The sequence below is a fragment of the Aulonocara stuartgranti genome (assembly GCF_965226115.1).
Source record: "Aulonocara stuartgranti genome assembly, chromosome: 9".
Classification (NCBI taxonomy): domain Eukaryota; kingdom Metazoa; phylum Chordata; class Actinopteri; order Cichliformes; family Cichlidae; genus Aulonocara; species Aulonocara stuartgranti.
In genome coordinates this window covers 31825356-31852402 of record NC_138960.1, presented here as the reverse complement: position 1 = coordinate 31852402, position 27047 = coordinate 31825356, and the positions used below count along the sequence as shown (strand labels likewise).

The window sequence follows — 27047 nt, the reverse complement described above, 5'->3', positions numbered from 1 at the left end:
AGCTGTAAGTTCAGTTAAAATATAAGTACTTTATAATTAAAGTAACACACAAATCTTCAAAGACTTAATCAATCACAACATTAAACTCACCCTGTTTTTGTAGAGAAGGTGTTCAGGCTTTTTCATTATCTCCTGAAACCAGCTGCATTGGATCTTCATCCTTTTTCACTCAGTGAAGTCTTTCCTTTTGTTGCCATTCCTCTGCACTGGAAAAAAAAAAAATAATAATAATATATTCATTAATAATGAATATAATATTCATTATATTATTAATATAATAATATTATATTCATTAATAATTAGAAAGTATTTAAACATTCTGGTCGTAGACTTTTACATTCTTCGTTACGCTTGGTGTCATAATCATCACGATCAATACATGACAGGGGAGGCTCTGAGGTAGGCGGGGCTGTCTTTGGTGATGTCACCATGAAAGGTGGGACCAGCGTCTGACACTCGGTGACTTTAAACTATAAATTGACAGAATAAACATTGAATCTGGGATGCAGAGCCTCCCTGCTACTGCAGATAAGGGGGCGGTCTGCTTGCCTCCACCCCAGAGAGAAGGGTTACATCTCCAGGGTCTGGGGTGGGGTGCCCTGAGGCCCAGAGGCCTCAGGGCACCCCACGGGCACGTCACTGTAACCCACTCTGGCCTCTGCTCCATGGCTGCTGGGTGACCCCTCGTTTGGGCCTCTCCTCAGCTCTTCCCAGGAGGGTGGCACGGTTACCCCCCGGTGGTCCTCCTTGGGTCTGGCCTGGATCTCCTCCATGCCCGCTTCATGCCCTGGGGGACGGGGCTATGGCTCCCCACACTCCCTAGCAGATCATTATGTGGAGAAACTTTTGGAATACATGCGTACTGATGCACACAGGTATGCACACAGGTGTACACACGGGTGTTCACAGACACAAACTACACCTTTCTTGGCTGCTGCCTCAAAGCACATTGTGCGCTGTCAATCTTACATGCTGCACAATAACATTTAATATTTAGTATCTACTGTTATCTACTGTTAGCTAGTTTATTGTGATGGTGCTGTATTTATTATGTTGCTCTTTTTTGTTTGTTTTCTCTTCTGTTTTTTTTCTTCTCCATACAGGTGATCCAGGTGTTTTGTTTGTTTTTCTTTTTTTCTTCCTCCCTTTCTCACCGTCTCCTTCCCCCTCTATTTCTCTCCCTCTCTTTCTTGCCAAGCAGTCTGGGCCCAATCTGCCAGCTTACCCAGGGGAACGCGAAGGCGTTCTCATGCTAGCCAATAGATGTAATCCCTCCTGCGAGTCTGTTCTGGGCCTCCAACTGGTAGGACATGCCCAAAACACTCCTCCCAGCAGAAGCCTTTGTCAGATGCTTGAACCAAAGAACTGGTTCTTTTGAATGTGGCAGAGCAGTAACTCGAATTCACTCTGGTCGATCAAGCTGCTCACCCTACCTTTAAGAAAGAGCCCAGTTACCCATCAGAGGAAACCCATTTTCATTGTTTTATATGTGATGTCATTGTTTTGGTCAGTACCCAGAGCTTGTAACCATAAGTGAAGGTAGGAACATAGATCAGATACTGTCCCAGTATACCCTGGAGGTCGCCACCTGATGAAGCTGACACGAAGCCTGCAAAAAGACAACCACAGTGGAGACCCTCAACAACCTGGTATCGCTAGAATGTGTCCATAAAAACCAGAAACAGAGTCTATGACAAAGAAAGAAGAGGTCCGACTTCTCCCCGGCTGTACAGGGACCTCATACTCCCCAAGGACCCTGACAGGATCACCATGTACACATGAATAGGACCCTATCCCTACTTTTATGGCAGAACTGCATTGAACGAGCAACCTGACATGTTTCTTATGGACATGTAGAGTAGAGGGTTAAGAATCTTTTGCTGTGAATGACTTCAGCACTCTTTAAGGCTTTTTAAGCATCAACAGAAACTCTGCTCAAACAGATTTATTAAAATATAAAATATTGCTTGCTGAGAAAGATCACACAACACATTGAACATTTCTCTTCTGCAACAAGCATGTCTGTTTATGGATGTAATTATTTCAGGAGGTGTAGTAGAAGTCAATGTCTTAAAATATTAGAAATGATTGCCACTAATTGTGTTTGTGATGAACAAACAAAATACTTTCATAAACTTAAATCTTTGCAGTTTAAATAATCTTTTAGTTGTCCATGATGTGCGGTGGAATCAGGGCTTGCAGCAGTCTTTGTAGGCACATCTGTACCATTACAGTCGATGTTGTAAACTGGTTTCCTCAAACTCTGGAAGACCTCAGCGAGGAACACGTGACCATCCACCTCATAGGGGCTTACATCTGTCTGTTCTGGATGCAGCCGGCCGCTGGATATCAGCTCCTTGAAGGCCTGAAGCAGGGAGGGAGCGTCTATCTGTCAGAGGGGTGATGGGATGTTAGAGGAGAAGATGAAACAGACATCTGAGGGCTGTACCTGGCATACGGGGTCCTCCAGGTGGTTTCCCCAGATGTACATGTGAGTCAGAGTCGAGCTGGATTTCACAGCCTGAGCCAACAACAGCAAACCCTCTGATGTGATGTTGTTTCTGCACACAGACAGCCTTGCACAGAGCGCAGGTTGGTGATAACAGGTCAAGATTAAAGGATTAAAAAAGGATGAAGCTAAAACTGTTTACTTTACAAAGCTTTCTCTGTTTGCTGCTTTGCTCTTCACCTCTCTGGGCCTCTAAAATCTGGATATTTCATATCTCTAGTTTTTTCATAATCTTACGCTCTTCAGAATACTTAACCTTTTTTCTATTTTCCTCAGTCCGAAAAATATATTGAAACACAAACATTCAAAGATATTTGAACCCTTTGAATCATTACGTTCATGGATCTTTTCTTCTCTTCACATTCAAATTCTTAAAGTTATGCAAAAATCAGGTCAATTTAACTTTGTCCTCGTCTGTCCTTGTTAGATGTTGAAAAATCTCTAAGTAATAAAAATTGATAGTTTTTCTTCAGAGATCCTAAATCCCTGAAAGTCACTTTAAAAAAGACCCTATATAGTCCTTCTGTGTAAACTTTGTCTCAATGTAAAAAACAAACAATCAGGCTTCTGGTTTCTAAAGTCATTAAAATGTCATTAAAATAAGCAGAAAACATGATTCTGTCTCTGCTGCAAACCTCCATGTGTATCAAAACTGGGCAACCTCTTTACCAAAAGAGTGTGGTTGATTCTGGGGTTGATGCAGGACTCACTCTTTGAGGGTGCTGCGCGGACAGGTGATGGCTTTGCTCAGGTACCCAGCTCCACCATCTCCAATCTGATTGGATGACAGATCTAAAATCTCCAGGGCCCTGTTCTGCTTCAGCATCATGGCGAGATGAAACGCACCGTCACGGGTCACACGGTTGCTACAGAAATCCAAGAAAGACAAATGTATGGTATGAAGAGGAGGAAATGTGCCCTCTGCTGGCTGCTCGACTCGTTTCCTACCTGCACAGGTCCAGGTAGCGCAGGCTGTTGTTCCGCCCCAGGCCTTCAGTGAGCTGCTCTATCCCAGTGTCGGTCATCCCCATCCTCCCCAGGTGGAGCTCCATCAGGCTGCTATTCACTGCCAGCATCTTAGAGCAGTGCACTGCCCACTCCTCCTGAGACACAAAGAGCTGGCTCAGATCAGTCTGCCTCCCATTGAGTTTTATACCTGGTGTGTGTTTGCACCTGATGGCTGAAGAGCAGCGGGCGGCTGATATCGACAGAGCAAAGAGCCTTGTTTTTCTTCAGCATGATGATGAGCGCTATAATACTGCTGGTGTCCTGTAGGGATCGAGAAAACTCTCAGAAACAGAATGATGTCAGCACCAAACCTTTTTAAAAACTGAAGCCCATCTACCAGGTCGCAGTCGGCCACTTCCAGCTCCTGCAGCGCGCAGTTCTCCTGCAGCATGCTGGCCAGTTCCAAACCTCCTCCTCTCCCGATCTTGTTACCTGACAGCCTGAGAGAGAGCAGGGTGCTGTTACCCTGCAGAGAGAACGACAGGCGGGGACGTGGCTTCCACATTAGAAACGTTGGAGCCACATTAAAAGGAATGAAAATCCAACTGTAAATGAATTCTGCTAAAATCTAAAAGGATCTCATGAGTGAAGAGGAGTCTGGCCAGGATCGAGCTCATTTTAGTTCATGGGGCGTGGGGGTGGGGGGTTAAGCACCTAATTCCTAAAGGAAGAGTAAGAATAAAGTTTATATGAGAACATATTAAGTGTTAAACCTGCAGGCTGCTGGCGAGGACTTGAGCTCCATTGGCCTGGATGTCATTAAACATTAAATCCAAACAACTCAGAGATGATTTCTCCTCCTGCTCAGAGAAAACAAACACGAAATACATCAAACATGAAACATTTTACTTACAGAAAATGATCCACCCATTGCATTTTGTTACCTACTTGCAGGAGCTTAGCAAGGTGTTCAACTCCTTCATTTGTTATGTTGTTGTACCTCAGATCAAGACCTGGTCACTCACACACACACACACGTAGTTAAAGACAGTTAAACACACCTTGTCTGAATCAGTTGACGTGAATCCACCAGCTCACCTGTAACACACTTGTTATGTTGGAGACATTTACAGAGAGCGAGGACGTCGTCGTCACTGAGTCTCTGAACCTGTCTGACATTTCCTGGAAGTTTTAGGGTGAACTTCCTGCCACACAGACAAGTTTTCCATGCCAGCAGAGAATCAATGTTTATATGGAAAATGCATTGGAAAAAACACACATCTTTAAACCAGGGTTGTCACACTCAGTTTAGTTGAAAATTTGAAATCTATAAATCTCTCTCTCTCTCCCTATATATATATATATATATATATATATATATATATATATATATATATATATATATATATATATATATATATATATATGTCTGGTCTTGCAGTCTCAAGACTGACCAACCTGTGCACTGCCTGGATTGATTACAAGAAGGCCTATGACTCAATGCCCCACAGCTGGATACTGGAATGCCTAGAATTGTACAAGATCAATGGGACCCTAAGAGCCTTCATCAGGAACTCAATGGGGATGTGGCGTACAACACTAGAGGCCAACTCCAAGCCCATAGCACAAGTCACCATCAAGTGCGGGATCTACCAAGGAGATGCTCTGTCCCCACTGCTGTTCTGCATAGGCCTGAACCCCCTCAGTGAGATCATTAACAAGACTGGCTACGGATACCGACTACGAAACGGAGCAGTTGTCAGCCACCTCCTGTACATGGATGACATCAAGCTGTATGCCAAGAGTGAACGAGACATCGATTCACTGATCCACACTACCAGGCTATACAGCAATGACATTGGAATGTCGTTCGGACTGGAGAAGTGTAGTCGGATGGTAACAAAGAGAGGGAAGGTAGTCAGAACTGAGGGGATTGAACTACCAGAAGGCAACATTGCAGACATAGAGGACAGTTACAAGTACCTGGGGATCCCGCAGGCAAATGGGAACCATGAAGAGGCCGCTAGAAAGGCTGCAACCACCAAGTACCTGCAGAGGGTCAGGCAAGTCCTGAGGAGTCAGCTGAATGGTAAGAACAAGATCCGGGCCATCAACACGTACGCCCTGCCCGTGATCAGGTACCCTGCTGGGGTAATAGGCTGGCCAAAGGAGGAGATAGAAGCCACTGACATAAAGACAAGAAAGCTCCTTACCATGCATGGAGGGTTTCACCCCAAGTCCAGCACCCTGAGGCTGTACGCTAAGCGGAAGGAAGGGGGCCGGGGACTGGTGAGTGTCAGCACCACAGTCCAGGATGAGACAACGAACATCCAAGAATACATTGGGAAGATGGCCCCAACTGACCGAGTTCTCAGTGAATACCTCAGGCAGCAGAAACCCAAGAAAGAGGAGGGAGACGAGGAACCATCATGGAAGGACAGGCCCCTGCACGGTATGTACCACCGGCAGATAGAGGGGGTGGCTGATATCCAGAAATCCTACCAGTGGCTGGACAAAGCTGGACTGAAAGACAGCACAGAGGCACTAATCATGGCAGCACAAGAACAAGCTCTGAGCACAAGATCCATAGAGGCTGGGGTCTATCACACCAGGCAAGACCCCAGGTGCAGGCTGTGTAAAGATGCCCCAGAGACAATCCAGCACATAACAGCAGGGTGCAAGATGCTAGCAGGCAAGGCATAAATGGAACGCCACAACCAAGTGGCCGGCATAGTGTACAGGAACATCTGTGCCGAGTATAACCTGGAAGTCCCGAGGTCAAAATGGGAGACGCCCCCAAGGGTGGTGGAGAATGACCGAGCTAAGATCCTGTGGGACTTCCAGATACAGACGGACAAAATGGTGGTGGCTAACCAACCGGACATAGTGGTGGTAGACAAACAGAAGAAGACGGCCGTAGTGATCGATGTAGCGGTTCCGAATGACAGCAATATCAGGAAGAAGGAACACGAGAAGCTGGAGAAATACCAAGGGCTCAGAGAAGAGCTCGAGAGGATGTGGAGGGTGAAGGTAACGGTGGTCCCAGTGGTAATCGGAGCACTAGGTGCGGTGACTCCCAAGCTAGGCGAGTGGCTCCAGCAGATCCTGGGAATAACATCGGAGATCTCTGTCCAGAAGAGCGCAGTCCTGGGAACAGCTAAGGTACTGCGCAGGACCCTCAAGCTCCCAGGCCTCTGGTAGAGGACCCGAGCTTGAAGGATAAACCGCCCGCAGGGGCGTGCTGGGTGTTTTATATATATATATATATGTATACATACATACATACATACAGTGTTGGGAAGGTTACTTTTAAAAATGTATTCCATTACAGATTACAGAATACATGCCCCAAAATGTATTCTGTAACGTAATCCGTTACGTTACTCGATGAGAGTAACGTATTCTGAATACTTTGGATTACTTAATATATGCTGTTTAAAACTACGCGAATGTACTATTGCTGTGATTTATTACTGTTACTGACGGTCCGCGGCTCCGAATCCGTAGTAAAGGGACCTCTGACTAATACGGCGGGGTCCGTGTGGGGCTCGTAGCCTAAAACTAGCTTTACTTTGTTGTGTGGGTGAACTTTGTTAGCCAGAGACAGAGAGAGGCGTTGAAAGACTGCTCCAACGGAACTTATTGTTTCGGAGGAAAACACGAACACAGTGTACAGTCGAGTCTTAATAGCGTACTTACAACTGGGCTCGTCAGGCACTCTTCCTGGCAGCAGTGGTTATTATTATATTTACATGCTTCCAGCTCCCGTTTTTCCTCGATGACAGCTCGTACTTTTCCTTTTTCTCCCTCCCTCGCTCACAGACACATAACGGGTATGGCAGTCCATTCTCCCTGCAGCACGGACTACACTGCCCATGAAGCTACATTCTGCATTCTGCCTATTAGCTTAGCACAACAACAACAAAAAGGCGCTCTCTCACCCAGGAAACACGCAGAGAGAGAGCGTCACCCTGTAACCATGGCAACCGTAACGCTGCCGCCTGGAACTACAGAACGTAGCTGTCAAACAAAACCTAAACAGTCCTGACCTGCGACAATATGAAACAGGAAAGTACCGCAGTGTAATCCATTTATTTCAACAAAGGCACTGTATTCTAAATACCACCTTTTAAAACGGTAACTGTAACCACTAAAATCTTCATTTTTGGTGCCCTAAAGTTACATTGGAGTTTAGAGTGTAAACGCTTACCCCGTTAACGGCGTCTTCTTCAATGACTGCGAAACGTACGGATTCACTTTTACCTTTCTCTCAGTGCGCACAGCTTTATAAAGCTCTGACATGCTTTGGGCCGCCATCACTAGATACTGTTTGAGTCGCTATGGCAACACGAGGGACGGCAGCCGCGGAGGTACAAACAAGTAACGGGAGGGAAATTTTAACGTAAGGTGGATTTTTGACAGAAGATAAACGTTAATGTATTAAAGAAATACAATAAATGAACGTGTAGGTTTGCATCTCAGTAAACAATTACAGTATGTAATAAAAAAAAAGATTATGGGTGAATGTGAGTGGAATTAAAAGAAAAAAACTTCAGCTTTTGAGTTTAAAATCATAAAAATAATAGAAAATCAAAAGAAAAAGTGGCTAATTAACAAGAAATAAACATTCTAAGAGAAAAGAATATTTCCAATTTATTAGTTTCAATTTTAAATTCAGGAGAACACAAATTCAAATTTAAGAGAAAACGTTTTAAGAAGAAATATCAATGGCAAAACACTTAATTACAGCTTTTATCTTTATGATCAGTTAGTGAAATGTAAAAGAAAATAAATTGTTTTAGGAAACAAAATGGATGCATTTACAAGAACACAAATTAATAAAAGTCAATAGTCAAAAAGAATTGAAACAAATTTTGAGCTTTAGTCTATTTTTTGTATTTTAAAATATGAAATATATTGCGATAAAACTTTAAAAAAATTAATCCTTTAAAGGATTGTCCTCAGTTTGTCTTTAAGTCAGTGTTCTGTGGTTTTTAAGAAGCTACATGAAATATTTTAAAATCACTGAATATAATGTATAATCTAAATTATTTGCATTATTTTGCTAGACAGTATTTTTGAGCAATTCCAGTTATTTCCTCACTCCTAAAATACTTTTAATTGATCGGAGACTTGTTATTTATATATTACCAATCATAAGTATTACATTTATTTATGACAAGAAACTGCAGTTCCTTAAATAGTATCCACTGAGTTCTAGACACTTTGCTCAGTAACTGTGTTTTATTGCAATGTGGATGCTTTCAGAACATACTGATTAGATTATAAATCAAATTACATCCTCTAAACAGGTGGTTCTGCTTGAGAAAAACAACAAAAACATCTGCAGTGACATAAAGAACAAAAAAGTAAAAATGTCATAATAAACTGACAAACAGCAGTCCGATTGTCCCTTTTTTGTCGGTCTTTATTTTCCTGCTGCTGTTGTACATTTTTCATACAGTAGTGAACTTGTATATGTAATTCACAAATTTGTACAAGTAATGCAGACATTTTACCTAAAACAAAAAAACCAAATGAAATAAACAAACAGCTACAGTCATGTTAATAGAAATGCATTTTTCACACTGAAACAACTGATTTACTTAAAAAAGAAAAAAGAAGAATAAAAAGAGCCTCTATTACATCAATGAAGCCACCATTATCACATGTCACTGCAGGGTGGAACATTTATTGCTTGATAAATAAAGATGTTACATCTTGTGATACCAAAGCTCCTATTCACTACGCTAACTATTAAAACGGAGTTGTACTGTATCAGAGTTATTCTTTACAAGCGTTACTCCATCAAACAAAAGGAAGCTGTAATAGAAAAAACAAACAAACAAAAAACTGCCGCCACGACATCCACATCGGAGAAAATGTTGTGTGAGGTTAGAGGACTTTAAAGGTACTTTTTGTAAAAAAAGAAAAAGAAACAAAAAGTGTAATGCAAACGTTCACCACCAGGAGGTGGTGTTTCACCAGGAAGCACAGTTATCCGCCCCAAACAGCGCCACCTTCTTCTGTGTAAGTTTAAAATGATATCTGATCAGACCTCTAGCTTATCTAAAGTTTCTGTTCGCTTTATAAAAACACTACACAGTCTTTTAGCTACCAAACGAGCCAGGTCAGTGTGACAGAGAGGACACTATACTGACTCACTGCTCCACCTTGTGGTCCAAAGTGGTATTACAGGAGTACAGCTCAGCCTTGCTTTAGCTGACATCTCTGCCACAAAATACAAAGATGTTGATTTCCATCCGTCTGTGTATCCAGATCACGGTTGTGGGGTCTGCAGTCTAAGGAGACCTTCCTCTTCCAGCCACTTAATCCAGCAGACAGTCCTGAAACACCTCGCTAAAGGAGGAAGCTGAACTACCTAAACTGACTCCTCCTACCCTGAGCTAATCGCCCTCTCTCTAATGGAGATCCCAGAAATCCACAGGAGGAAACTCCTTTTTTCATTGCTGCTTATACCCTTGAAATCATTCTTCTGGTCAGATATACAACAATTCACGCTCACAGTAACCCAACACGCTCGTCTTTGGACTTGGAAATCATCTTCACACAATGGGCTGTTTTTACAAAAAGCACCTTTAAGCGGTTTGAAGCAGGTCAGTCGCTGTGAATCAAAGCTTCACTTTCTACAGTAGAAGAAAATGTAGAATCAGTTTCTTTTTTCACACACTTCACCATTAAGCTGGGAAGTGAAACGAGGAACTTGGATCAGAACGTTAGACATCTGAACAACGGTAAATTGTACAGATCTGCTGATTGGGCTTTCCCCCCCCTCACTTCCCTCCTGATTCTGACATCTGCTGATTGAAAAGACAGCACAAGTAATCAAACTGGTTATCTTTATGTGTACAGCTGGTTAATGCTGGGAGAAAACTGGTTACATCTGGTAAACCCAAACAGTGGATTTTACAGGAAGAATGTAGTTTAACTGTGACTCACACGAACAGTTAGCAGGTCATTCAAAGAAGTGAAACGGGTTTAAGCACAACAGCATGAAATCATCAGTGCTGATCATGACGTCACTGCTGAACACAAAGAGAGAATCTTATTGGGATTCTTCAGGTTATAATAATTTGATTCTGCCTTTTATTGCCGCTCTTTCCTCCTCTCTGCCAAGGAAACAAAAATCTTCATTAGAAAAATAACTGATCTGTTTTTCGCCTCTTTCAGATCTCCATCACACTCCTTTTTTTCCTCAAGCTCAAGACTGGCGTCACACAACAGTATCGGCCACTGACACGGTTAAACTGCATTTTGTTTGCCATAAGACCCGTGTTCTCCTTGAGGAGCTGTAAATCATCCTGCTGGATCATGAATTTCATTTCACTTCTACTAAAAATATGGGCATTTTTAAAAGGATGACTGGGTCAGGTTTTATTCTTATAGTTTTGACCAGTAAACCAACTCAACTGAAGCCACGCTGCTTCTTTAAGGGTTTATGTTTTGGGAGGAGGAGGAGGGAGGTTTATAGCTTCATTTGATGCTTTTTGCATCAGTGTTAATTTGGTGGAAACGCTCGTCTGTAAATATGTTAGAATCTAAGTGATTTTGATAATAAACCAAAATACAGACCATGAGCTGTGAATCTGATCGTCTGTTTCTCATACGTCACAATTTAAAAAAAAAAAAAATACTGGAAAGTTTTTTTATTATTGCAAAATATTAAATGTGTGCACGCCGGCGAATCATTATTCTGGTTTTTCCACGTACAAATTGTGGAAACCACATCACATGTTTCTAGTTTCAGCCTCTGAAATGCAGAACTTGGTGCTTTTCTCCATTTTAACTCACAGAGAGCTGAAAGTCTTTGGGTTTTGGGAAGTATGGAAGACAAAAAAAGACTTCTGAGGATTCTGCTTGAGACTTTTTTTGACAAATAATAATCACATAATGCGATTAATTTATCTAAAAAGTCTGAAAATGCTCCCATCACTGTCTGTCCTACTGGATTTAACTGAATGTGGCGACAAAAAGTTTGGATTATATTTTGCCGTCCGTCGTCCAAAATATTTTGTCTAACCTTGATGTTAGTTTCTAACTCGACTGCTCGCATTTCCTGTTTGTACCACAGGTTGAAATGATGGTCAAAACTATGAAAATAAAGCCCGAGTTGGACCAAATTGTCTTTGTATTGTAGATTATCTTTACAAATGTTGATTTTTTTATCCTGAACATGAGCACTGACTTTATGCCAATCAGCGAGTGACTGTTTAAAACTGAAGTTTAGTTCTGATCAGTGTTACTCAGGCCTCACTGCTGGGGGGGCATGTTGTCCATGTTGTCCACCGTCTTGATGATGACAATCTGCTCCAGCGTCTGTGCGGGCGAAGGCGGCGGCCGCAGCTGCTCCACCAGCGCGTGCAGCGTGTCCGAGTTGATGGTCTGCTCCTGATCGGCGTCGAAGGTCACCTGCTCTGTGGTGGTGAGAGGGGTGTGCGTGGGCTCCGCCTTGAAGTCCTGGATGATGGCGGCGGCGTCCGTGATGCTGTCAGCGGTCACGCTGGCGGTGGTTGCAGCAGAGTCAGTGGTGGCGACGTCGGAGGCAGCCGCGGCGGGGTCGGTGGCTTTGGGGTTGGGAGTGGCCGGTTCAGGGTTGGCCGGCTCGCCCTCGGGGATGGAGCCCAAACCTTTGTTCTCCTGGGAGAGCTTGCTCTGGACGAAGGCCACGGGATGGCTGGTGGACAGCAGGACCACTGCTCAAACACACAAAACCCAGTCAGACAGCCAGAAGACAACATGGAAACAACACAGTTTTACTGCCTGTTCTTTAAAAGGCCCCCAAGCAGAATTGGGAGCTTTGCTGTTGTGCCTTTAAGGCAGCAGCAGCACTGCACACTTGTTAAAGGCAGATCCAACACTCCCATGTTAAGCCTGATTTATAGTCCTGGCTCACAACACTGTTTGACTTTGAGCTTGTGCTCTGGTGTGTCTGTTTTACTTTGCCATCACCAGTGGACTGGGCTTTGAGTTAATAAATCTGGAACACCCACTAAAAAAAAAAAAAAAAAGTCAATCAATCAATCAATAATACTATTCCATTCTCACTGGGATCACAGCTCGACCTCAAACTCTCCACTGACTCTACATACTGAAGTCTGCCACGTTGGTTTAAAGATGGAGAATAACCCCACATATCTGAAGCGTACAGGCACAGAGATGTAAAATCTCCAGAAACTGGCGCCTTTAATGTGTTGACTTGGTCAGCAACCCCCGCCCCCCAAAAAAGACACTGAATTCACTTCCTCTATTAGGCACTTCCTCTGTTGCCAGAGAGGAAGTTTCTGCTGCTGGTCTAAGTGGTGCCTCTGCAGGTAGCCTGCACACTGCAGACAATGGGATGCTTACATGCTGCAGCATCCTGCTTTATTGCACAGGCCATGGAAACTTCAAAAAGCTAATGTGAACCAGGATACTGATGCACATGTAAACACAGAGATGGGCTTCCAGCCTCAGGGCTGAATCATGCAGTGACACGGAGGGGTGGTTTTTCTGACTGAAGCTGCAAAAAGATCAACACGTCCCAAAACACTTTCAGGTTCTTATTCAATTAAACTTTAACAGCACTTTAAGACACGGTGGATTTTAATAAACAGGCTGACAGCTCACCGGCTCGGGCTCTCTCCTTGTGTTGCCGCACTTCGTCGGCGTGAGCTTTGTCCTGGTGTTTGATCATGTTCTTCACGCTGGCAAATCTGTTTCCACAGAGCAGGCACTGCACGCCGCTGTTCCCCTCTGCAAACACCACGAGAACACATTTAAATACTGCAGCCAATCGGTTTCTGGCTCTCTGTTTATACCCTGATTGGTCAGAAACTGTGTGGAGCTGAGAGCTTGCTCTTTATAACTCACTTCATTATCTCTTCCACACCCGTTTGAGGCACATTTTTAAAATAGTTTCATTATGTCAATAAAGCACATTTTAGGTTATGAGCTCTCCTGAAAGACAGCCGCAGTTAGCAGTAGGATCCTGGTGTGATACTGCTGACTTTCAGTCCCATCTAACCACTCTTTAAATGTTTGGCGTAACAAACAAAGCTTTAAACTCACCTGGGTGAAGTCGCCGCATGTGTTTCTTCAGTTCAGATGATGTGACAAATTTGGCGTCGCATTTAGGCTGCGAACATTTGTACGGAGTCTCGCCTGAAACGCACAGAAATACAGAAAAATGCCTGTAAAGTCTATTTGCCCAGTGCGGCAGGAAACCAGAGCAGCGCATCCTTTCATTTGCACGTCTCTCACCAGTGTGTTTACGTGTGTGGGCAATGAGAGAGGAAGACACAGAGAAGGACATGCCACACAGGTCGCACTGGTACGGTTTCTCCCCAGTGTGTCGTCGCTTGTGGTACGTCAGCGTGCTGGACTGAGCGAACGCCTGGCCGCAGATGTCACAGACGTACGGTTTCTCCCCGCTGTGCAGTCTGTGGGAAACGTGTTAAAATTTAACTTTATTTATAGAACAACAACTCAAAACAACAAGTGCTTAAAAAAGTCACAGGTGAGAAGCAAATAGAAGCACAGCGACCGTGGCTCAGGGGATTGGGAATCGCATCTGTAACCGGAAGGTCGCCGGTTCGATCCCTGGGCTCTCTGTCCTGGTCGTTGTGTCCTTGGGCAAGACACTTTACCCTACTTGCCTACTGGTGTTGGCCAGAGGGGCCGATGGCGCGATATGGCAGCCTCGCTTCTGTCAGTCTGCCCCAGGGCAGCTGTGGCTACAACTGTAGCTTGCCTCCACCAGTGTATGAATGTGAGAGTGACTGAATAGTGGCATTGTAAAGCGCTTTGGGTGCCTAGAAAAGCGCTATATAAATCCAATCTATTATTATTAAATAACCACCTACACACGTGTGCCACCCAGCAACCACATTTTTCTTCAGTGGCCCTCAGACCAGCAGAACTGTTACTATAGAAACTACTGGGTAGTTTAACCTACAATAGGTTAATGTTATTAGTTCTGCCACTCGTAAACACCCTCGTGTGTGCGAGAGCAAAATAAAGATCTTTAACTAGCTCCTCTGTGGAAGCAGAGCAGCAGCTGAATCGTTACGTCAGTCATATGTAATAAAAGGTGGGTTGCATGCAGATACGCAAGCTCTTGGCCCTCCTGGCCTCAGCTCCTTCCACACTGACGTACCTGATGTGTATTTTATAATTGGACGAGGTAGCAAACTTGAAGCCGCAGCGCTCACAGGTGTACGGCTTCTCCTCGCCGTGGTGCATTCGGCGGTGAGCGACCAGCTGGCACTTCTGAGCGAAACACTTGTCACAATCGGCACAATTGAACGGCTTCTCGCCTGCAACAGAGAAACAAGGAGGACGCTTGTTATACGTGTGTTACATTATCACTGCCAGCTGATGGGTTAAAAGGTTTTCCACTTATCTGGTGACAGACACCGGTCTTCACATCCACGTTGCACATACTTTCATTTTAACTCAAAGGTTTGCTGAGTGATACGATGCATTTCTGTTCCAAACTTAAACTCATGCTTGTGCTCAACATCCTATGTTTGTCTTCCTGCTTCCGGAGCTTGTTTTTGCAGCTCAGGAAGCAGAAAGTATGGGACAGCTCTGTGACACAGAGGGAGGATTCTGCTGCAGAGGATGTGCAAACGTCTTACGCATTTAAATGTCACAGAAAAGCACCGGAGCGCCAGTTTGACACGTTTAATACGTGTAAGAAACTTTTCTTCTGTTTATCAAGCTGATTTCAACCAAAGTTTTCACTGAAATGATGAATAAAACCAGCACACAGGCATCCACACTCGAAGTCAGGTGACAGGAAATTACAGAGAATTGATTAGAAACAATGCAGTAGGGTTACAGACTGTATATAAATGATGGAAGAAGTCCTGTTTTTAAAACAATAAACATGACTCTGTTGGAAGTAAGACTACAAAGTAGCATCTGAGCCCAGAAACTCATCAGGAGATGTTTCGACTGTAAAGGCCTGAACGGTTCAAAAGTTTTTTCTTTTAATGGTATCTGAAAGCAGTGACTGAGGTTTTGTTTTATTTTGCAAAGAAACAAACAAAACCAAAACAAAAAACCTTTAGCTGATTAGGGGTTAAAGTTAATGAGATTCAAATCAAAGTAACCGAAGTTTGATTCTGACTAAGAACCTTGCAGGTGGATTTTCCTGTCTTTACACACTTAATTATAAATGAAAAGGTGTGTAGCAGCCTCACATCTTCACAAACCCAGTAACAAAAACACGTGACACTCAGTGCTGAGCTCACCTGTGTGTATGCGCAGGTGTGTTTTCAGCTGCGTGGCCTGCCTGAAGGTTTTGGAGCAGAAGATGCAGGCGAACGGCTTCAGCCCCTTGTGGATCTTCTCGTGGCGGCGCAGGCTGCTCACGTCTTTAAACAGTTTGTTGCACTCTGTGCACGACAGCGACATCTCGCCCAGAGCCAGCGCATCCATCTCCCCGATCTCGCCCTCTTCCACTCCCTCCCCCGCCTCCTCCTCCTCTGTGCCTCCGCCAATGCTGTCATCCCCCGCCTCCTCCTCCTCCTCCTCCTCCTCATCGGTCTGTCCCCTGTTTCGGCCCCTGCCTCTCCCGCGGCCTCTCCCTCTCCCGCGGCCTCGCCCTCTCCTCCCCTCTCCGGTGCTCAGCCTCGGCCTCTTCATCCCAGGCTCCTCCTCATCTTCTTCCCCCTGTGAGGGGCTCCAGTCTGCTGAGGTGTCTCCAAAGTCCTTCACGCTCGTATCAGAGTCATCCAAATAGAGTTCTTGACTTTTTAAGCTCCCTCTTCCTCTTCCTCTTCCTCTCCCCCTGCCCCTGCCCCTGCCTCTCCCTCGTCCTCTCCCTCTGTAGCTGTAGATTTTGGGCATGCCGTCAGCCGAGCTGCTCGCCTCCATCTGCTCGTCGCCAAAACTTTTAGGCTTTCTACCTCTCTTCCTGCCCCCTACTCTCCCGGTGCTCCTTGGTGTGCTTGGGGTGTACTCTTCATCGTCTTCCACAAACATATCTCTGCCCTCATCATCCTGCTCTCTGCTGCCCTTACCTTCCTCGTGCCATTCCCCCGCAACAGAGACTATGGATAGTGGGACTGGGGAGGTGGGGCTGCTTGGGGAGGCGGGGCTGGGAGGCGAGAGACCCGTCTCTTTATCTGCCTCCGACTGTGACGTTTCGCCGAGCTCAGACCAGTGAGGGAACTCCTCCAGATATTTCGTGGCCTCGGCCATTCCTAAGAAGATGGCAGCTCGCCGTACGGCCGCTTGTCGGGTGCTGGAACCAGAAAGAAAAACATTTTACTCAAAGTACCAACTCAAAATTCAGTTCACAAGTGTCCCACGCCTATGACCTTTTCATAATCTAACATCATGTGGACTGACTGCAGCATTAACCAATGAAATCACGCTAAAAACATATCCTTAGAAACTAAAGTGGCTGCTTGTGCAGTATGTCACTAAAATGTTGGAGAAGTTGATCACTCCAGAGAATAATCGGTGGGCAACTCCAGGCCTCAAGGGCCGGTGTCCTGCAGGTTTTAGATCTCACTCAGGGTCAACACCCCTGAGTCAAATGATTAGTTCATTATCAGAGCTCTAAAGAACCTTAAGACATGTTGAGGAGGTCATTTAAATCAGCTGTGTGTCTAAAACCTGCAGGACACCGGCCCTCCAGGCCTGGAGTTGTCCCCCCCCCCCGTTGTACATAAACCTAAAACACTCGCCTTGTAAGTTATTGCTTGTTGTTGTTATGGAAACAGCACCACCCAACAGAGCTAGCCAAACGTCAGGTATGACTACCTTAAAGGGGCGTCCGCAGAACAAGTATCTAACAGTGCCATGGCAACCAGTGACCACAAAAAGTCAGTCTGGAGTGAAAAATTGGTCAATTTAGAGGCAACTGGTTGAAACAATAACTGATGAGAGTGAGTACGGACACCTGACATGGGACAAGGCGATAATGCAGCAGAGTGCTACTCAGCAACGAGAGCCTGAAACAGCAACAAACTGATGACGAACGGATCGCTTCCTGTGCGGATGCCCCTCACTGGAGTCCACTTATCACCAACATCATCAAACAACTGGCTCAAGGCAAAACTCAAACTCAGTGCTGCGCTTAATCAAGCAGTCTGCCTGTACAAGCAGGTGAGCTAACGTTAGCTAACACATATGGTCAAAAGGAGTGACTGCAGGAAAAAACTACAGTCAACATTAGCAGACAACATTAACCAAACTAAGATCTCTGCTCAAATGACCAAACAGCAAACGTCTCACTTAGCAAAACTCTCCTAGCTAACAAAGCAACATCCTGTCTTGAAGAAGCTACTTTCAGTCCTTGTTTCAAAAGAGATCTCCACAGCGTGTAGCACCACACGTTTGATTTTGCAGACCTTTCATAAATAGTTTTTTGTGTCCTCCTGAGATCTTTGGCTTGTTGGCGAACAGGTAAGCCACCATACTACGAAGCCGCCATCTTGATTTGCAGCGATGAAGAAGCCTTTAACGCCACAAAACAACCAAGAACTTATTCACGCAGCTAGCAGGCTAACTGTATCTTGTGTGCCAACTTTAACACTGTACTGTCTGAAAAACTATTTAGCTACCTTTCTTAATTAAAAAAAACAAAAGCTTAATGAGCTAATGTGAACCACAACAACAACTAATAATAAGCACATTTTAGCCATCAGTAAATCACGTAGAGGCACAAAGCAAAGATGTCTCACTAACATTTACTTTCCATAACGTGTATGTATCTGACGTTGGCTTCATCACATCCAAGTCTACTTTGCTGTCATTCTGTTCATATGTTGTACACTCAGGTTGTTGGGTATACAGATGTAGAACTGTACAGGATGACCCTGCGTAAATGCTATCCGTGTTTTGGCTGATGCTGGCTTCTAAACCCTCACGCTTACCTGCTGAGGTTCATGTGTCCCGTGTAGACGAACTCCAGGAGCTTCTCCAGCGAGTACCGGCTGACCTTGTCGGGGTCCAAAGTCGTGATCTCTTCCCCCTTTTCAGCATGGGAGGAGAAATACTCACTGAACGCAGCGAGGATGTTACGGTGAGCCCTGAACTCCACGTCCTTCACCATTATGGTGATGTCACACAGAAAGTCCATCTCCCGCTGCTGGTGCAGGCGCTGCAGGAGCAGCTTCCCATGGTTGAAGACATGCGCCATCACTGCTGCTGGAAAACAGGCGAGGGCATCCTCATCACTAACGCATTAGCAACGGGAAAATACAACTTTGCATGAAGGGAGACGTTTCTCCTGCTCCAGGAGCGATGTAAACAAATTACTGCAGCTACAACACTTTTATCCAGAGTTTTTTCCCACACAGTCCACCAAAAATAGCTTTAACCGAGTCCAAGGAAAATAACCTGTTTTTATATAATATAACAGATTTTTTCAAAAACTAACTTTGGTCATCAAGGCATTTTTACTAAATGATTATAAACACTCAAAATGGACTAAACTTGTGGAGTCAACCATGAAAAGCCCAATTATTTTATAGCTTTACATGAAGCGAGCCTTGGTACGGTGGGTGTGGCTTCTGTGTCTTAAATACCCATCAAACAGGCCAAAGCGGGGAAAAAGCTGTTGCTTGTAAATGCAATCAATGTTGTTTGAATTATTAGACCTTAGAGCAGGGGTGGGCAACTCCAGGCCTCGAGGGCCGGTGTCCTGCAGGTTTCAGATGTGTTCTTGATCAAACACAGCTGATTCAAACGGCTAAATTACCTCCTCAACATGTCTTGAAGTTCTCCAGAGGCCTGGTAATGAACTAATCATTTGATTCAGGTGTGTTGACACAGGGTGAGATCTAAAACCTGCAGGACACCGGCACTCGAGGCCTGGCGTTGCCTACCCCTGCCTTAGAGATTGACTGAATAGTATTTACTACCTGTTTGAGGCCTTGAATTATTCTCATACACCTGAGAACATCAAGGGACGACTTCAGTAAGGCTAGATGTTATATTAGCTCATCCATTCGTAACATACAGGAAAAAAAAAAGCTAGAATCCCCCCCCCCCGCCCCACACACACACTTCTAATAATATCACATTTATGCTCACTGGGGAAAGAAAAAAGCTTTCAGTCTTCAAAAACATCAGATCCTTCTACTCCAGAGGACATAGGTTTTTCCAGCACTGATGACACCAGCGTATTCTACGCTAGATTCGACACAGCGAACACCATGAGACCGGACAGTGTGCGCACCGCGGATGACGTCAGTGCGCACACTGTGTTTGAGGAGGATGTGCGGAAGTGCTTCAGGAAGGTGAACGCACGCAAAGCTACTGGTCCGGACGGGATTCCCGGCCGCGTCCTCAAGTCATGCGCGGCTCAGCTGGCTGGAGTGTTCACACACATCTTCAACCTTTCCCTCTCTCTGTCTGTAGTCCCAGCCTGCTTCAAAGTGGCCACCATCGTCCCTGTACCCAAATCCTCCACCATCTCCTCATTGAACGACTGGCGACCTGTAGCCCTGACCCCCATCGTGAGCAAATGCTTCGAGAAGCTGGTCAGGGACTTCGTTTGCTCTGCGCTACCCGACTCACTGGACCCTCTACAGTTTGCATACCGCCACAACAGGTCCACTGATGATGCCATAGCCCTGACACTACATACTGCCCTGTCACACCTGGAGAAGAGAGACACGTATGTGAGGATGCTGTTTGTAGATTACAGCTCAGCATTCAATACCATCGTTCCCTCGAAGCTGGACAGGAAACTGCAGGATCTAGGACTGAGCAGCTCCCTCTGCAGCTGGATCCTTAGCTTCCTGTCTGACAGACGCCAGGTGGTCAGACTGGGCAGCATCACCTCATCCCCCATCACACTGAACACTGGTGCTCCACAGGGGTGTGTACTGAGCCCTCTCCTATACTCACTCTACACCTACGACTGCACGGCCACTAACAGCTCCAACATCATTGTGAAGTTTGCGGACGACACTACAGTGGTGGGTCTTATCACCAACAGTGATGAGACAGCTTACAGGGAGGAGGTCAGCGCCCTGACCCACTGGTGTCAAGACAACCATCTCACCCTCAACGTCGCAAAGACAAAGGAGTTGATAGTGGACTTCCGGAGGTGCAGAGAAGTACACACCCCCATCACCATCAACGGCGCTGCTGTGGAGAGAGTGAGCAGCTTCCGGTTCCTTGGTGTACACCTGGCTGAGGATCTTACGTGGTCAGTACACACAAACAAAACAGTGAAGAAGGCGCAGCAGCGCCTCTTCTTTCTCAGGAGACTGAAAAGATTCGGCATGAGCCCCTGCATCCTCAGGACCTTCTATCACTGTGCCATTGAGAACATCCTCACTGGATGCATCACCACCTGGTATGGCAACAGCACCGCCTACAACTGCAAAGCTCTCCAGCGAGTAGTGCGGTGCTCTGAACGGATAATTGGAGGTGAGCTTCCCTCCCTCCAAGACATCTACAGGAAGCGCTGCCTGAGGAAAGCGGGGAGGATCATCAAGGACTCCAGTCACCCCAGCCATAAACTGTTCAGACTACTTCCATCAGGAAGGAGGTTCTGCAGCATCCGGTCCCGTACCAGCAGACTGAGAGACAGCTTCTTCCATCAGGCCATCAGACTGCTGAACACGTCATAGACACCTCAGCTTCACTACTGGAACTTTAACATTATGCACTCCATACTGTATATAAATGCCACTTGTTTTGCACATGTCAACTACCAACCTTTATTTTATTATTTACTCTATTTACTTTGTAATAAATATATATATATATATATATATATATATATATGTATATATACATACATACATACATACATACATACACACACACACACATATATACGCGCACGCGCGCACACACACACACACACACACACACACACACACACGCACACACACACACAAACACACACACACACGTAGTATTCACATTCAGTAATATGCATACACTCTTATATTGTACATACATTTATTCATATAACTCTCAGATTCAGCCATTCTTATATTTTGCTTGTTCTTATGTTATTGTACTTTGCACACCTCTGTTGCTTGTGAAGCTCGCACAAGAATTTCACTCACATGTACTGTACCAGTGTACCTGCACATGTGATGTGACAATAAAAGTGATTTGATTTGAAAACTGATGGATTGCAGATAAACCTGAGGTTACCTCACTAACTGAATCCAGCTTCATATGACAGACATCTGCTACCAGAGCCACAGGTGTGACTTTGACACCACAAGATTTATTTCAACAATTTTACACACTAGCTCCTCTGATCAGTAATAATCAGCACTGTTCTTGAGATAAATCAGACTAACCAAATTCTACCTGAGAGTTTATTTTATATAAAGAACATGTCTACATTGTAACAAAAAAGCGGTCTCCTTGGCTGAACTGGAGAAAATTAATCAGTGTTTTTTAGATTACAGTAATGTCCTGTTTACTGGCTTCAACAACAACAAAAATGAATAATTAAATAAAAAAACAAAAACCGATGATCAGACTATTAACGAGTTCTATTAAGCAAGTTCTTTCTATTTTATACTCTTTACAGAAGCTCCCAGTAGACTTTGATTCATTTTAATGTTAAATTTCAATTATATAGCAATGTATTTATTCCTAGTTTTTTTGTGTACAGTATTTTGTGACTGCTTGTCTGTGAAAAGCACTTTTATAAATAAGCTTTAATTTAATATCTCCCTGTGTGAGGCCTTGAATTACTCTAAAACGACTAAAGACACCACAAAGAGCCACAAACACCCCATAAACGTAATAAACCTTCCCTGCAGGTTTATATTAATGACTCACCTGCTGGAAATCCAGTGTAATGTTTCTAATATTTTTAATAATTGCACAAAATTTAAATCATATCACAAAAAACGTCAATGCACATAAAAACACAGATTTCTCGTGGATTTCTAAAACTTGATAACAGAGTGAAAACTTACTGTGAGTAGTGTGTCAGAGCTGCTGAAGAGTCACAGCTTCGCCTCCTCTTTGCTCTCGGTTTGTAGATTTCTCTCCTGTTAATGACAAAGAGTGTGAGAACGAACCGCGGTGCATATTAATTGTCTAATTAACAGCTCAAAATCCAAACGCGGACTTGTGGACGTCTAACATAAATATTAAAAGCTTGCGAACAGGTATAATGATCTGAATCTACAGCCTTGGCAGGTAAGATGAAGAAGCAGTTTTGGAAAATAAAAGCTCCCGCCCGCTTCCTGAGCAGGCCTCGGGCTGTGGCTAAGGCTAACAGCGGTGTCGCCGTTGGGTTCAATTTACTCCTGCTCGCCGTTTAGGTCTCTTCGCAGACTTATCTGCACTTTGGGTGTAGTAGAAGCCTCCAAACAGGAGAGCAAGGCCCACGGGTGTTTAACCACAGCGGATCATTCACGAAGCAGAAGCTAACTGTTTTCGTAGTGGTAAAAAGCGCGCAAAACATTGTGCTCTTATTTCGAAGGTTTGTACCGGCGGTGCCGACGTAAGCGGCCACAAAAAGCTGCACATGCTTATTTTAGCGACAGCTAATGCACATACGTCTCGAGCTGTAATAAACAAATTGCGTAAATGCGCGATTTTACGCCACAACAAAGTAAATAAAAGCAGAAAAGTACCTTCTAATATCCGCGATCTTCAGCCATAATCCACGTGACATCGAAGTTCTCGCGAGACGACAATATTGCTCAAAGAGAAACTGGGTTCGGTCAAGATAGACACCGTCGCTCCCTGACAAAGGACGACAGTTGGGGAGGGTTACTATCGTTAATACGGAATTACAGTAATAGCAAAAAATAAAAGAATTCATTTCATTTATATTTAACCCTTTAATCTATAGAATACGAAATATACACATACGAAGCCAATAAAAAAATGTTGCCTAGAAAATAAGAAAATAATTTTAAGCGACACTGATTTTGAAATGTTCAAAAGTGCTGTTGTTGGCTGATATTTATAAATAGCATAGCTGTGTTACCAAGTAGACTGTATCTGTAGGCTATGTATCTGTCAACAGTCATGCACATGTATTTTTATATTTCATATTATATCATTACTATTATGTCGTAGTAATAGCAATAATAATATGCACTGATAATATATAATAATATATTCGACTTTTTCCTGCTTTACTTACAACATGAGCAAGACATTATTTTGTGTGCAGCCTATTTATGACTCAACTATATGTACATTCAAGCGTAAAACATCGTTTTTATGATGTTTTCATTTTGGATTTTAAATATAAGTTCAGATGTGTACAGCCCAAAGAGGGAAACATTTTAATCTAAACAGTCGACCAAGGAACACACGAGGAAATAGCCATAAATAAATAACAGTAATTCAAACTCATTAAATACTGACCAAAAACTTTATTAAATGGAAAAAGTGAAGACACCAACGTCTGACTAACTTTAGATTTTTTCATATAAAATATGTCTAAAATAATTTATGTTTCTATAATGGACTTCCACTATATCTAGTAGATATAGTGGAAGTTTTTAAGTTCAGACACTGTGTGACTGATTTAAGTGTTCGTCAGAGAGATGTCCTGTGGAAAGAAACTGCACACATTCCCAGATCTCTGATGTTGAACTTCTACAACTGTGCCATCAGCAGCGTTCTGACGTATGGATTTCTAGTGTGGTTCCCCAGCTGCACCAAGGCCGATCAGCAAGCACTCCAGCGGGTGGTGAAAGAAGCTGGCAGAATTATTGGAACAAGTCTGCCAGAGATCAGTAATATCTTCCCCACTCGCTGTCTGAGGAGGGTGCACAGTATCCTGCGGGACCAACATCACCCTGCGCGCCACCTTTTCCATCTGCTGCCCTCAGGGAGAAGGTACAGGTCTATACAGGCCAGAACATCCAGACTGGCCAACAGCCTGTATCCACAGGCTGTGAGGCTCCTGAACTCTCTGCCCCCCTCTCACGGACAATAACCATATCCAACTTCTTAATAGCAATGAACTGGTCTGCATTGGTGCATCATATCTTTATTCTCTTCCCCCTCCTGCCCCCCCCCCCCCCCCCTCTTTCTTAAATAGATAACTATCATATCTGATATCATATCTCACAGTACAATAATATTGAATGGGTTGCATTGTTGTATTTTGTCATGTTTCTCAGGTCTTTGTCTGAATTTCTACGAACATTATTGCTAAGGATTGTCTTATTGCATTGGAGTCACACTGGGTTAAATATGTACACTTGGGTTTTAAGGGGTATTTATTATTTTCTTCTTTTTTTTGGGTTGTATGGAAGCCCCAAACGCAATTTCATTGTTCTTGACAATGACAATAAATAAATAAATACTAAATACTAGATGTCTGCTTGTTTTGGTGTACAGTGCTCTGTAGCGCCTACCGGAGGGAAGAGCTGGAACAGGTTGTGTCCAGGTTGTGATGGGTCTGCAGTGATGTTGTCTGCTAGTTTCTTTGCTCTGGCTTTGTACAAATTGTGAATCGAGGGTAAGTCGGGAGCAATGGTTCTTCTGCAGTCCTGATTGTCTGTTGTTGTCTGCTCTTTTTCTGTTTACTGGCTGATCCAAACCGTACGCCGATGGATGAGCAGAGAACAGACTGGATTATTGCAGAGTAGAACTGGATCAACATCTCCTGAGCTGCAGCAGGAAGTGAATCCTCTCCTTTTGATGATAGTGTCCATACTGGTGGCCGCTTCAGGTTGCTATCTGGAAACTTAACAATTTTGACAGATGGGTCTTCTAAGGTGTCATCATTCGTGTAGAGGGAGAAGACTTATTGCAGCGTAACTAAGGGAATCCTTCCTCATGCTGCTGGGAGATTCCCATGATGCACTGGGTGTTTCTCCTTCAGTCACCTTTCTTGCTATGTGTTAACAGACCTCTCTGCAGTGAATCATACTTGTTATTAATCTCTGTCTCTCTTCCACAGCATGTCTTTTGTCCTGTCTTCCTTCTCTCACCCCAACTGGTCGCAGCAGATGGCCCCGCCCCTCCCTGAGCCTGGTCCTGCTCCAGGTTTCTTCCTGTTAAAAGTGATTTTTTCCTTCCCACTATCACCAAAGCGATTGCTCGTAGGGGGTCATATGATTGTTGGGGTTTTCTCGGTTTTCTTTGTATTATTGTAGGGCCTTGTCAGTGCGCCCCAGGGTGGCTGTGGTTACAATGTAGCTTGCCATCACCAGTGTGCGAATGTGTGTGTGAATGGGTGGATGACTGGATATGTAAAGTGCTTTGGGGTCCTTAGGGACTAGTAAAGCGCTATATAAATACAGGCCATTTACCATTTACCATATAAAGCATTTTAAAGGCAACTCTTGTTGTGATTTGTTGCTATAGAAATAACAACGAATTAAACTGAATAGAAGAGACGAGGAGGGAGGACACAGTCCTGAAATGTGATTCTCCCCAGTCTCACCTGCTGCTTCCTGTCATTCAGAAAGTTTGTGATCCACTGACAGACGGAGGCTGGGACAATGAGCTGAGTGAGTTTGGAGCGGAGGACTCCAGGACATGTAACAGTGCAGTCGAGGTGTTGCAGTGTTGAGGTGCACTCTATGTTGACACCATCATCCACTGAACTATTTGACCAGTAGGTAAACTAAAGGAGTGGAGCAGGGGACATGTGATGTCTTGCAGGTAGGTCAACATCAATCTCTCAAAGGATTTCATGACTACAGACGTGAGGGGCACAGGCCTGTAGTCATTAACCCAGTGATAGAGGGTTCCTTGGGGACTGGGATAATTGTGGATCGTTTGAAACAGCAGGGGACTTCACACAGCTCCAGGGATCTGTCGAATATCAGTGTGAAGATGGGAGGCAGCTGATCAGCACAGCCTGGTAACATCATGATCTTCTGTCTCCTGAAGAGTTGCCTCACATCTTTTTCACAGAAAGTGGGGTGTGGGTGGGTGTGGACTTGGCTATGTCTTGTGGCTGGAGAGGCTGAAGGGTGTGAAATAATAAGAGTAATAAATAAAAACAATATGATATTTGGTTTTATACAAGTGTTTAGCGCTATTTAGTGTTTGGCTTGCACTCACGTTTATTCAAGAAATCTGTCATTTCAGAAATCTTTGACTGAATTTATAGTTTAGGAAATAATCAAACTGATGTTTAGCTACAGTCTTACTTCAGATTTCCTCTTAATCACATTTGGAGGCCATAATAATGTGCAGGAAAATAATAAACTGTATGCAACAGTGTGCAGCTCAGGCACTAAAACACTGTTTTGCACTCATCATGCATCATGCATGGAGTGAAGGAGCTGATTATTCCAGAGAAAAACACCTTCAGCCCCACATTCAGCCCAACAGGCTGCTGTGAGCTGTTATCCTGCTTGGGTAATTATGGCACATTATCCTGCTCACGTGTGATATTCTTCTTGCTTTTAGCCATAATTAGACTCATTCATCTGCAGCAGAAGATTTGTTCTGTAGCTTCACAGGAGAAAACTGCTGCTCTTGGGATCACTTCAGAAAAAAAGAAGAAGAAGATTAAAACAATATCCTGCAGGTGTGTTTATTGTTTTTGTTTACAGCTAATTAAAAATTCTAGCCTGAAGCAATATGTCCCAAACTGGCAAATGTGGACTGTATTAAATGTGGAGAAGTGTTTTCCCCACCTCAAACATGATTG

At 44.1% G+C, this 27047-nt stretch overlaps 2 protein-coding genes and 1 long non-coding RNA gene across 9 annotated transcripts; 1 reads left to right on the top strand and 2 right to left on the bottom strand.

Moving 5' to 3' along the window:
• Nucleotides 1–95: 95 nt before the first annotated feature.
• lrrc34 (leucine rich repeat containing 34) lies at nt 96–7774 on the bottom strand (the record flags this gene model as incomplete). Of its 5 annotated transcripts, XR_014278705.1 has the most annotated exons (12): nt 137–206; nt 1226–1609; nt 2227–2365; nt 2450–2576; nt 3220–3375; nt 3458–3612; nt 3683–3778; nt 3855–3983; nt 4231–4317; nt 4406–4470; nt 4556–4662; nt 7668–7771. XR_014278705.1 is itself a non-coding variant. In XM_082545760.1 (11 exons), 11 exons carry the CDS (start codon nt 7757–7759, stop codon nt 166–168), a joined length of 1194 nt encoding a protein of 397 aa, XP_082401886.1. In that variant the 3' UTR covers nt 96–165. The 5 variants fall into 5 exon arrangements, 4 of the variants coding, with proteins under 4 accessions (XP_082401886.1, XP_082401883.1, XP_082401884.1 ...); XM_082545760.1 differs by lacking the exon at nt 1226–1609 and having other exon boundaries at nt 96–206; XM_082545757.1 differs by lacking the exon at nt 137–206 and having other exon boundaries at nt 942–1609.
• Nucleotides 7775–9395: 1621 nt separating this feature from the next.
• On the bottom strand, nt 9396–23148 carry LOC309714533 (uncharacterized protein). Of its 3 annotated transcripts, none has more exons than XM_082547077.1 (9): nt 23047–23148; nt 22381–22455; nt 18349–18622; nt 15715–16709; nt 14613–14772; nt 13718–13896; nt 13526–13618; nt 13085–13210; nt 9396–12171 (listed from the first exon to the last, which is right to left on the bottom strand). In XM_082547077.1, exons 3-9 carry the CDS (start codon nt 18612–18614, stop codon nt 11729–11731), a joined length of 2262 nt encoding a protein of 753 aa, XP_082403203.1. In that variant the 5' UTR covers nt 18615–18622; nt 22381–22455; nt 23047–23148; the 3' UTR covers nt 9396–11728. The 3 variants fall into 3 exon arrangements, with proteins under 3 accessions (XP_082403203.1, XP_082403205.1, XP_082403204.1); XM_082547079.1 differs by having other exon boundaries at nt 18349–18619; XM_082547078.1 differs by lacking the exon at nt 23047–23148 and adding an exon at nt 22715–23027.
• Nucleotides 22466–26262, top strand: LOC309714534. The gene is made up of 3 exons (XR_014278959.1): nt 22466–22606; nt 25341–25443; nt 25848–26262. It is a non-coding gene; the product is annotated as an uncharacterized lncRNA (long non-coding RNA).
• Nucleotides 26263–27047: the final 785 nt, after the last annotated feature.